This window comes from Glandiceps talaboti, chromosome 18, assembly GCF_964340395.1.
Source record: "Glandiceps talaboti chromosome 18, keGlaTala1.1, whole genome shotgun sequence".
NCBI classification, from domain to species: Eukaryota; Metazoa; Hemichordata; class Enteropneusta; family Spengelidae; genus Glandiceps; species Glandiceps talaboti.
This window is the reverse complement of record NC_135566.1, coordinates 5,830,136-5,843,521: the sequence shown is the minus strand read 5'-3', so window position 1 is coordinate 5,843,521 and position 13,386 is coordinate 5,830,136. Positions and strand designations below refer to the sequence as shown.

At 33.8% G+C, this 13,386-nt stretch overlaps 1 protein-coding gene across 8 annotated transcripts in view; it reads right to left on the bottom strand.

Annotated features, from left to right (window-relative positions):
• Positions 1-13,386, bottom strand: part of LOC144449093 (uncharacterized) — a 158,021-nt gene that overhangs the window by 86,439 nt on the left and 58,196 nt on the right. For all 8 annotated transcript variants that reach the window (XM_078139519.1, XM_078139518.1, XM_078139516.1 and 5 more), the window contains exons 2-3: positions 10,680-10,826; positions 40-197 (exon numbers count right to left, since the gene is read on the bottom strand). In XM_078139519.1, coding sequence (XP_077995645.1) covers positions 40-197; positions 10,680-10,826 — 305 coding nt within the window. The remainder of the gene's footprint in view (positions 1-39; positions 198-10,679; positions 10,827-13,386) is intronic.

Genomic DNA, 13,386 nt, shown 5'->3' with positions numbered 1-13,386 from the left:
TGTGTGACATTGTGCGATCTTCCCTTTAACTGCACTTACTCTAGTTATGATATGGTGTAGCTCTGAATCGATATTATCCATGATGTAATCTGCATAGTCTATTTTCCGTGCTACTTCCTCTCCAGTCTCCTCCCCATTCTCTTCTCCCTCCTCTTCTTCTTCAGCAGTTCCTTCCTCGTACTCACTAGTCCTTTCATCTGGAAAAAAAACAGTGACACAAACAACATCACATTACTATGGCAACATATAAATGAAACAACAGATGAAGTTACTTTTTTGAAAATTGTACATGTTATAGAGTTTGGGGCATGGAATAACTGACTACTTGCTATTTACAGTGTCACTGTGAGATATGTGTATTGTGGTTGAACTGAGGCGATATAATAATCTTCGAAAGTGACGAAAATTATCACAGCACATTTGCAACCTACTTTTGATGAAGAAAATAATGATCACTTTGTGCCGACTGATTAATTTTTACACTTGGGCAGTTTTAAGAATTTTTAGTCCGAGTTTATTGATTTTCTTGTAATTTCATTCACTGAGAAAAAAACCTGCAGTTCTATATTTCAATAATACACACGTAATGAAAGCTTTATGTAAAAGGTAATAATCTCCACCATGGATTTTAATCTAAAATAATTGAATAATGGCATATGAACTAAATTGTGAAGTTGAATTTTGTGTACCCAACAATGCATGAAATTGAACGGAACGTCATTTATGCAGTTAATACGATGGTGTACAGTTCTGTCAAAATCTATAACCAATTTCCTAGCTCTGTTATGAAATATCTAATTTACAATTGAGTTCAAGATGAAAATAGTGCTGACTACAAATGTTCAGTTTTTTTGCTTTAATTTTAGTTTCCTGGCTAAACTGACAAAAAAGACTATTAAAAATTACACTGTTTCGATACTTTTTACTTTCAATAACTATTTAAGTAATTAAAAAAAACAACATTTTTTTTGGAAAGGGGTATCAACAAGAAGGCAGAACAGTGGATATGACGAGTATAAGCTAGTGCAAAATACATGTTTGTACTATAGTACTGCAGTTAAAGGCCAAGGTTTCAATCCCAGGTTCTCATATTAATGTTATCTTATCAATGGAGCCATAAGGATTACATAGGATTAATCTTTGTTCTGAACCAACTCTGTGACAGTTTCTATAACTCTGCCAGAATGATTTTTTGATAGCTAACATTAACCTTTTAACCCAAACTAAGTCTTTAAAGGCCAGAGTTTCAATCCCAGTTCTTGCTTTTAATAGTAAAATTTTATTGTCAATGGAGTTGTAAAAATCACATTCTTTTATTCTGAACTAACTGTTTCTATAACTCTGCCTGACAACTGCCTAATTTTCATCCTAATCCAAACTGAGCCTTTAAGAAAAAAGGCTTAGACCCCCCTAAACATAAATCTGATTTTAATATATCGTTCAAAATATATGGTCAATTTTTTTAATACATAAAATCACTGATTACTGTAACTTTGGATGGCAACCCAGAAAACATGCCGAGTGAACTCAGTTACATTTCACCTACTTCTCAGTAGAGTCCTTGACAGAAAAATCTGGCCATTGTATTTCACTAAACTGAAGACTAGGTCAACTATTGTGTAAGGTTTCCATTGAGATCAATGCTTTATTATTATAAGTGCAAGGATAGGCACCAATCAAAATGAAGACATACAAAAGTCAATGTATGTTTTCATTTCAATGCTTTCGTGATTAAATTGGACTTCATACAATTTCTTCTATGAGTTAGAGTATAGTGTGAACAATATTAAGTAGATAAATAAAGTACATGTATCGGAATTTAATACCTTAGTCCTAGGATTGTTATTTTAAGTAAACTTAAACGCATTGTGAACTTCTAATCCGAAGCAAGTGATCACAGATCCCCTCTCCCCTTATTAAACTGTGGTAAAAGGTGGCAAAATCTACCAGAGTAATTAGTTTTCTCTGTAAATCTTAGCATCAGTTCCCCTCCATACTATGTGTACTGAGCATAAGTTTATGAACAGGGGATTGAATACTGTGCAAAATGTACGATATTATGATTAAGTCATTAGAAGAAAACGGTTTTAAAAAATGTTTCAGTTTTGGCTAGTGCAACTTTAATGACAATTTTCTGAGTATGTTTCAGTTCTCACCACTTCATAGATGCAAATTTATCGAAAGTACCTTTCTTCACATCTATTTCTTTCTACGTATAACTGAGGTTCTTATAGCCTAGCAAAAGCACTGAGTAAAGATAATTTTTCATCACTCTAGTCAATTCTTTTTAACCTTTGCTATAAGTACTTAATAGAATTCTACTCTGAAAGGGCAGTACTGATATCTGGAAATCTCAGTCTAGTTATTCCAACATGCTCCTTGAAGATCTCAAACGAAGAAGAATTTATGAGATCTGATGAAACAACATAAAGATCACACTACACATTCCCACTTTTCGGCTCTCAGTATCTTGGCTACGCTGTCGTACAATTGACAATCTCAAAGACTTGATTTAGGTCTGCTAGACCAACCGACCTGAGAAAAATAGCCCAAATATGTCGGATAGAAACCTTTATTAGAAAACAGTGCATAATTTAAGTTGAAGTGTGAAAGGACGCTAGAAAACGATGGCAGAGAGCCAAAATGTCAAATCGTTGATAGCTATCTCCTAAATACCAAACATAAATACTACACATACAAGAATAAATATTAGAGTTGCTTGTCAACAGTTGAATTTGGACTTTAACATGGTTTAGTTAGAGACACTATGTTTTTCTTTGTATTACTACATGCAAGGTGAAAGATGTATGTTGTACCTTTCACAATTTGAACATGTTTATTTCTGGGCTTGTTGCATAGCAACATTATAGCATCCATACAGGCTAGTTTTTTTTTTCCAAAGGAAGTGAATCTATGAACTTGGAGATTAACTTTCCTTCTCTAGTCAGAAAAACTCAGTTCTCTTTTTTATTCAATATTACCTGATGTCAACATTGACTGCCTATTTTGTTCTCTGGTGCACTTGTACTTGGGAAGTTTACAAATGTGTTTTATTTGGTATAATTTACCTTACATATATATAGATGCAAGGTTATCTGTGTAGGTTACTAATCACTGTCCCAACATTGAAATCTAAACAATTCAAATACGGCACATATTAAATTTTTGCGAAAACAAAATGGAAGTTTTTGTCCACACCAAGTTCACCTGCAGTTCCAAAATTTCAATAGTGTGTAGTATTTCAATATTTCAAATTTCAAGACTTACTGACTTACTATGTGTAAATAATATTAGTATTACTTGTATATAAGAAACTGACTTATTGTAACAAACAGCTGAATTTTGCAGAAAAATGATACGCATTTGGGGGTTTAACAATAGTAATACCAATCCCACCCAATCCCATCCCAAATATTACCTACTCTCCCCCATATTCTACTCCAACTAAAAGACAAAAGAAAACAATTGTACAGAATATTTGCTTGTTTTTTTCATTTTTTGGTTTTGATGATGTGTTGTTTTGTTTTGTAAATTTGACCCCAAAATATTCAGACAAGTAATGCCCCATTCTAAAAGAAACAGAGCAATTTTTTACACTGATGCAACTACAAATTATTTGAATTCTGTGAGGCACCATTGCCATATAAAAGCAGATTAGTTTATGACAATTTTATATCCCATTTTACTCTCTAAAAACAGCATTCATTCAATTGACCATACATTTGTTGTATGTTACAACCAATTATGTTATTCTTCAAGTTCCATAACGCAAATAAGAATTGTGAGATCAATGTGAATATTGTACAGCTGGTAAGATTGATAATGAGGATAAAATGAATAATAATGTGATGTAGTCTTACTAATGGTTTATTTGTTTGTCATTAGAAACCATTAAATTGTTGTACAATCAACATATAGAGATGTTAGTGAGGTGTACAATGTGGGTAATGAGTAAAATAAATAACTTAGATACTGGAAATCAATACCATTCATCAATGTGCTTCATTTTTTATGTTGAAAAGTCATGGATACCTGGTGATTTCATATTGAACAGACAGCCAGCCAAGAACTACTAATCCTAAGAATCTGCAATAGCTTTTCACCTTATGCTAACGGGTCAAACGACAAGAAGGTCAACTTATTCTTATGTGTGCCTATGTAATTTAATTTGTATTTGAAGCACGTGGTGCGGCAGTTATAGTGTCGACCAAGAAATTGAATGATTTTTATTTTTATGATGAACCTCGGTAGTAATATTCTACTTCAGGTACTGAGAATTGTACAACTGTCAATTTTGATATGGTACTTTCCATCATTCTGGTTGAAGTACTATATAATGGTATGGACCTATAATGGCACAAAGTCCTTGACATGCCCTCAACACATTCTCGAGTGTACAATCCATTGCAGCTGATAGCGCATATCATATGATGATATCCTTCGCATGTCAACCTCTATCCTACCAGGTCCTCATTTATACTGCTGGGTTGACTGGGGTACACACAGGATGATATCCTTCGCATGCCAACCTCTATCCTACCAGGTCCTCATTTATACAGTTGGGTTGACTGTATCACAGTCATGATTCAAATCATTCTCTAGGAATTCAACCATCCAGAAACACAATCATGGTGAGGCTTGAACCAACAACTTGCAGATTCCAAGCTAACCACTCTAACCATTTGACTAAGAATATCAAAACTCAAACTATAAAAACATACTATGCAACTTTCCCTTCATTATATCTGAAAATGGGTTATAATCACTAAAACCTTTCTTTGAAAATGTGGTTTAATATCTACAGTGCATGCATAGAAGTCGTATAAATGACCACGCTCTGAGTATATTACCTGTGAGTAATAATAACATATTGCCTGTTATTCCCTCACGTTATTAGACTTTTTTATTACACTACAAAACTTATTCCAATAAAACAGGTGGATTGAACAATCAATTTTATGGTTGTAAAATATAACATGGTTGACAAATTTGGGTCAAAACGGATCAACTGATTGGTTAACAACTAGACAACGTATAGAAGTCATTACTGTATTATCTCAATTTCTGACAGCGGGAGTCACTAACATTGTAAATTATTGGTTATTACCCCATTCAACAGGTGAGATCATTTGGGTCTTGTCCAAGTTTTGACATTTTAGGTTTGCACACCTGTTGGGCTATGGGAAAGGTTTGTTGAAATTTGACCATGGACATGAAGTTTAATTCTCAGTCTGGTTCAAGTTTCAAAATCCTAGATATAAACTTGAATTCTGGAAACATCTCTACATACAATGTACCATAATTTTATTTTACATTTTATTTTGCACACCTGTTGGGACAGATTTGTTAAAATATGAGCATGGAAGTGAGGTTTGTTTCTTAGTCTATTTTAAATTTTTTGAATTCTGTATACTTCTTTACAATCTACAATACTGAACGGGAGTTTTGTCTGGGGGTAGTTTCCAATTCGGCAGAATATATCAGAAAAATATTTTTATACAAACATTTCAACTCTGTGGAGTGTCATTGAGAATTCAATCCAACCTGATTCTTGATCCTCTTCAGCGAGGTAGCGGACTTGAAGTGGATCGTTGACCATGACAGATCAAAAACTCACTACTACTTAACTTGATGAACTATTTATATGAATCGTGTGATTTATACTGCAGATAAAAATATATAGTTTTCTAATATTCTATATTTCTTCTCATAAGACCCACTTTATCTTTTGTTTACAATATGATTTGTTTTTTATGTAAACTTTAAAATAGTTTATCCCTTTATATAATATTATGCAAATTAAGATTGCTTGTTTATTACACTTGCAATAATGAAGTGTTCAGAAATACTGATTTTTTAGTTTTGTGTCAAAAATTGTGCAAATATTACTAAAACTGTACATAGACATTACAAATCTCAAATGAAGTTCACACATACTCATATTTCACTTTTTCTTCTTCAGGAGAGTTTCGTCTGTTACATTATGTCTATGCCAATATATACTAACTCTTACATGTATATGACAAAAGAACTGTTCTTTGAGCTGATAGTGTGAGTCATTCATCAATAATGTATATAAAAAATTCCTTTACCCGAATTCCAAATATAACCAGCTGAATTCCATCATACCTAAAAAATGGGCATCAAGAACTAGTGGGTAGGAACCAAATTATTTCACCAAACATACATTTATTTTAAAGAGCTACTGTTAAGCCAATTCTAAGTTCATAATGTCAAATAAATCCTACAAAGTACCATCTCGGTTTATCTGGATATTACGATAACCTGACCTCATTTTTTCAGGCTTTGAAGGTCATGTGAAGACAATGCCTTTGTACCTTGAGCTTGGTTGCCATGGTATTGGTACCAGCTGAGAATTAATCAATACCTGAGGGAGTGATCAGCCCACAATGCATGAATTAGTTGCTCTGATCACCAGCAATGATAAATTGTAGCCTTTAATAGAATAACTGGTACATGTTTTATTTTAATCAGGTTATTGAAGTGTACAAACTTAGGAGGTTAGATTGTATCACCTTATTATCAGTGTTTGTTGTCATCAGGCCTCCAATGCAAACTTTTGGAACTGTTACAGGCAAGGAGGGTGCCCTGATAATGGGGCACTACTGCGATAACTATTAAGGTGCCTCGACATATGACATATTTAACAGACTAATGTGTGACAGGTAGTGTTGAAACAGTTCTAGCCTAACTTCATAACTTTATAACTATCAAACCAAGTCCCATATATTCAGTTTTTCAACCATTGATATAAAATTTTTACTTTTTAAAAAAATCAAAATGGACAATTCTAATTATCCAATACTCTGGTACAAATGATGCTACTATCTAATTTTAGTTTACAAACACAAATTGCATATATTATACAAATTAATTGCATTACAGTTTAAAGACTCAGTAGTAATTTATGTAAAAACTTTTGATTACCTGTACCTATGCCCTGGAAATGAGTTATGGCAACCCCTCTATATTGTGTTGTTAGGTAGATTGGACAGCACAATGGGAGTGAACTTGTACAAGTGTAAGTCTTGATTTATCCTTTGTTTGTCTGTTGTAATGTCAGACATATTAAACAGCCAGTGATCAGACAAAACCTTGAACCTTGCCTAGAGAGAACATTTTCACCATGGACACTCTGATCAGCCCTAAACTGTCTACAAATAGATGTGGTCTGAGGCTATTTATGAATGAATTCAATATCATGACAAAGTGTAAATTAGAAATAAATATCAAAGTTCAGATATATCATTTTTTGATTATCTGTACCTATTTAGTTTAGAAGTCTAAGAATCGAGTTGAAAGAATAGAGTTGAAGTTCCATGTAACCAAAAACATTTCTGTGACGAAAATACTCTCACTGATCAACGTCATGCTAAATATATACAAATGAGTAAATACTGATATCTAAGCATTGGGTTGAACAGAATCAGTGATAAATCTACAGTGACCTAACGGTGACCCTGAATCTCTGACATAATTTATTTCATTATTTTATTTCCATTTTTAAAAAAACATATTATTTTATTTAGTTTTGAGTTTAAAAACAAACAGGTATATAGGAATTTTAGAATTAAGCACAATGCAAGACTTCTCTTTTTTTATTAAATTAATTAATCTATTCGTTTGGAAAATCAATAGATCAATCAATTGATCAATCATTTGATCAATCAATCTATACACGTTATCATAATCAATCAGTCTCGAATTCAACTTGTACACTTGGTAGTAAGATTCAGCCAAGTGAACAGTTTCAGCTACAGTTTTCTGTTGATCGCCATAGGTCTAAATAGACTACTATAATGAATGGCAGAACTGCATGAAATTCACAGGATAGATACTATTCCTAGACTCCTGTATCAACCTTTCTTAAATCAAAACCTTTCTGCTACGAGGCATCATCCATTACTTTTACACCTAGTAGTCAGATTTTGCCAAGTGAACAGTTTCAGCTACATTTTTCTATTGATCTGAATTAGTATCACTACACAATTTACCTAATTTTGTCATTGTGTGAAGTCTTTCCTTAGGTTACTTCATTCAAGCAAACATATCAGTGCTTTTTTACAAGTTGGAGTCTGGATATGACGTTTAGTGTTACACCCTTATTAACTACTGGTAAATTTGAGGCCTCTCAATTGATAAATCAATCAATTAATCAATCAATAACGATATCTGATAATCAATTTGTCTATTAATCAATCTTGAATCATATATTAATCAATCCATCTTTTGATCGATCACACATATTTATGCCATGGAAATATAACCAAACACTTGAGTTTTGTGACACTAATGATTGAATCAAGATTGTAATGGATTCAATAAATCTTGAGTTGACTTGTTAAAGTTCCATCAGTGTTTTGGTTTATATGTGGAATCCCCAGTAACAGAGAGAGGGAAATCAATGAACGCTGTTGTCATTTCCCCTGGTGGGTGGGTCCAAGTACAACCTGGTCATTTTGAGGATAGAGGTGGGGTACCACTTACAACCTTGTCATTTTAGGGAATAAAGGTGGGGGGGGGGGGGGGGGAGGGGATACCAAGTACAACCTGGTCATTTTAGGGGATGAAGAATGGGTCCAAGTACAACCTGGTCATTTTAGGGAGGGAAGGTGGGTATCAACTTACCAAGTACAACCTGGTCATTTTGGGGAGGGAAGGTGGGTATCAACTTACCAAGTACAACCTGGTCATTTTAGGGAGGGAAGGTGGGTATCAACTTCAAGTACAACCTGGTCATTTTGGGGAGGGAGGGTGGGTATCAACTTACCAAGTACAACCTGGTCATTTTGAGGATGGCGGTGGAGGGACCAAGTACAACCTGGTCATTTTGGGGATTGAGGGACCTCACACCTCACTTGGAATAGTTGAATACGTATGTAACCTTTCTAACGATTCATATGACGAGTAACTCCATAATATCATTTAGAGGGAATATGTGGACTTTATTGAAGATTTTATTGATTCAAGTCTTACCATTACTAACAAATCTAATATTTTGAGCTTCAACCCCTGAGTGCACCCTGCTTTGGTTTTTGTTTGCATTGTGGTGACTGTTTTATTAGGAGATCTCCTATGCATGTGCTGAACCAAGGGCCCCTATAATTCAGAGTGGCATTTGCCTTTGAATGAAGGTCATGATTCGGAAAGATTTTATTAATACATAAGAAATTTAGAATGTCACACCTGCTGAACATTACAATCCATCAAGTTAGATCTGAATTAATGTAAACCATAATAATTCAATTACAGACTTATCTCTGATATCATTTCAAACAAGAAACATTAATCACATTATTTCTATTCTTATCACCTCTACTTTTTCTTTTTCTTTTTCATAATACAAAATATCTAACTTTTATGCATGTATGTTTATGTAATACATCTATTTCGAAATTGTGTTGGGAAATAACATTTTTATCTACTTACTTTCCCTTTCACCAGAAAATATTTTACATGAGGGCAGTTTAAAAGCATTAATTTACATATTTCAAATGTACAATGTACTTACCAAATGTACCCCCTCCCATTATTTTCCCGGGGGTTGGGGGTTGGGGGGGGGGGGGGGGGGTTATTATCTAGCTTTGGGACATTAATAGCCCAAATGTTATTACCTTATTGTGACTTAATTCAACAACAAAAACTCAAAACAGATGGAAATCTTACTGAGTAGGACAAAACAGGTTAATGACAGGATTTAAATTTTTTCAGATTTTCAGCTAAAGAGAATTTTAGTGTCAAAGTGTAAGTACTACATGATATTTGAGTTACTATAATAAAAGTTCCTGAATATAACTTTAAAATGTCACCAGGCTAAAGAAATGGGGTGTATGTAATCCTAATCATAAATTCTTACAAGAAAGTGAAACAACGATCACATATGTACATATATTATCTATGAAAGTTGTCACACTCCTTAAGGTTGTCTGCCCTCACACCCTCCAATGCAGACACTTGTGAATCTACAGTTAACAGGAATTGCAACCTTTTGACTTTGTCTGTGACCATGGCTGGAGAATCCCTATAGGGATGGTCAATGGGGGGGTCACAAAAGACTTTGACCCAATACCTTAAACACACAGAAGCTGTACAAATCACTCCAAAGTCAACAAAATTAATGCATATGCATGTAAGCACATGTCTCAGAGGGACTGTTATGGTGTAGTCACTACTGCTGGGGTCTGAAGGTGTGATCCCTGGTTTAAATATCGCTCAGCAGTAACCAATGTATGTGTAAAAATTTAACAAGCATGTCACAGACTGTTTGGACTGTTTGCTAGGTTAATCTGAAAATGGAGGAAAAATCTACCAGTGGAGAAAAGGTTGAGAACTACTTTATAGCTCTCATTTTGGGCAGCCGTCCAAAAAATTTACCAAAGAACAAACTGTATATAATCTGGACCAAGGGCATACTAGTAGGATTATCAAACATACATTCCTACGACTCCTTGTGTAAAATTATACAAAAAGTAGCTCTCGTTATGTTCCATACCGATGTGCCCTAAATCTAATAGAAAAAAAAATTCCATATTTTGCTAAATTTGGCAAACAGAAGTCATTGTTTGTATGAGCATATCAAAAATCAGCATATTTAGAATATTATCTGAGTTTTGTAATGGTCGTACAAACTTGTATAATCTATCTAATTAAATCCAAACCTTGTTGAATGACTTCTTCTTCATTATCCCCCTCACTCCATTCACCATCGGCATCTGATCCGTCCATTTTCTTTTTCTTGTGTTTACTGGCACTGGACTTCTCTTTGACCTTGTTGTTGGGGTCTATGTCATAGTATGTTGCACTGCCTGCAAGTTAACACAACCAAATATTACAGTTAAACTGGTTTTAAACCCTCAACAATTTATACCTACTTATTGTTTGTATAATGCAATACAAATCTAAAACTGGTTTTTAGTATTCCTGATTGTCTCACCAGAGCTTGTGTTAGTTGTAGAATTTGTATCAGAGTTCTCCACCATGGTGTCCATTTTGGATGATGACTTATTATAGTTCCGTGGTTGGGAAGTTGGTCATAGTGGCAAACTGAAGGAGGACAACACTAGCGACTTACAACCCACTCATGAAGTGTTGCTATGACAATGTAAACAAACCTTTAATTTCAACTTCATAAAGGTAGCCCCCAGTGTCGGCAAGTCAATCTGCACTGGGGCAATGATCAAAACTGAAGGTCAAAACATAACTGAAATATATGCCTGGAAAACATTGACATGTTTGTTTCAGGTAGATGTTTATTTCAGCCCAGTACAGATTTACCCCCGACGGCGACACATCGGACGCTGTCACACATTACAAACTTGTGGAAACAAAATCATGTAATGTTGAAATGGACATATGGAGATGAAATTGACATGTGCAAACAAATTTGCAGGGCCTCCCCCACTTGAGTGGCAGCATGGTAACGCACGTAGTGGCTACACATGAATCAATGATGATGAGTCTAGTGTAGTAGGAGTGTACAAAGCAATGATTGTACTAAAAAGACAGCTGTCATTGTGTCACACAGACGAAAAGTCCAAATTTATCTATAGTTGAACGTACCACAGGGATCACTAATTTTTAATCCAAATGTAAATATTATTACTTAACATTTGAACTGTGAAATACTAAATGGAATAAAAATAACATGTTTTGAACTTTTTAGTCCTACATCAAAATAATTAGTAACTATACTACAGAGATGTATGGCGAGTGTAATCAGTTGTTCCTCAAGTCTCTATATATCTATGGATATTAAACTAATCAATTAACATATCAGAAGTACATTAGCTTAAAGAGAAAAAAAGAAGTACATTAATAGCTCATCCTTTTATTTATTATATCTGGTTAGATTGTGGTGAGAATAATTACAATGTTTTAGTATTCATTAGTTTTTGTGAATTTTTTCTCTTACATTTTTTGTGTTTCTTTGTTTTTTTTCTCCTAAATAATAAAATTGTCTTTATGTACTTTGAAAGTATTAAGTTTTAGAATTCATTTTTCGGTGTATATATTTTTCTTTTACTTTTTTTCTTACTAAGTCTGCATAAATGGGAATTGTTCTGTTTTGTTATCCATGCACAAAATAAAAACAAAATGTAATAAAATTTATCACCTTATACAAGCTGGTGCCAATATTTCTTAGTAACCGTTAGACAACACTAATAACTGCTAACTTGTATCTTACTCCCTCAACATCTCATGTACGTTTCTGATTAACTTTTATACCGACACACATTCATCCTCATCTGAACACACGAAAAACAAATTCTGATATAATTATTCTAAAATCTACAAAAGTTAATTTTCAATATGAAATCAAGAAGAACTGAAAACACGAAAATATTACATTTTTTCTAGAAACGCAGTGAAAATTCAAATCGCAAGTACTGTGATATAGTGTAACAATAGTACATGTAAGATGCATTTAACTTTTGCTCATCAAATGAAAAAAATATTCGCTCAGACATTATATTTTTTTTTCAAAACGTTTTTTTTTTTCTACATAAAATTTCAAATCAATAACATAAAAGATTATGTGTATACTGCGAGCACTTTCCAAAATGAAGGTGATTATCTTCCCGTTGCTATGGAAACCTGGATACTAAAAGTGGTTGAATTCACATTGATATAGTTTCTCTACAATATAGTAGCATTAATATCATCTTCCTTTTCTTCAAGATATATTTTTGTCAAATCTTCCAAGGCCAGGTTAATGTAGGTGTCTTTCTGGTCATCTTGTTATTTTCTATTCCATTAACAGAATGGTTTAGAGTAGCCTAAAGTCTTGAAAATTGAATACGTGGTAGTCAGTTCTTTAAAACATGTACATTTTACAAAGTGAAGTGTCAAGGTGTAAGTATAGATTCTAGGATATTATACTACACACAAGCCAGGTTGAAAATGTAGCCTGTCTATGCCCAGGATTTGTGATTCTACTTTACTCATTCTCTCAACCTCTGTCTATGTATACATGGCAAGTGTAGCAGAGTCACAGAACTAGTGAGTAGACAGGTTTAATAGGTTGAACATGATCTTCACACCAAAAATATTGGATTTATACCTTGTCAGAACAAAATGTGTCTGCGTCATTTAGCTGTGGTGCACATGATCATAATACAAGTCAAAATGTTCAAAGTCACCATTACTCCTCCCGATTTTACATAAACTATATGCTTGCACAGGTATAGTTATATCATTCTCAAAATATTTGTCTTAATTCAGCCAGAAACTAACAATGACCTAAGGGTTTCGTCACTTCTCATCTTCGAATCAAAGTGACGAGGTCCCTCAGGTCTCTTGTATTTAAATGAAGAAAAATATTGGGGAATAATACCTAATTGTTCTAGTATATCACCTTCAGAAAGT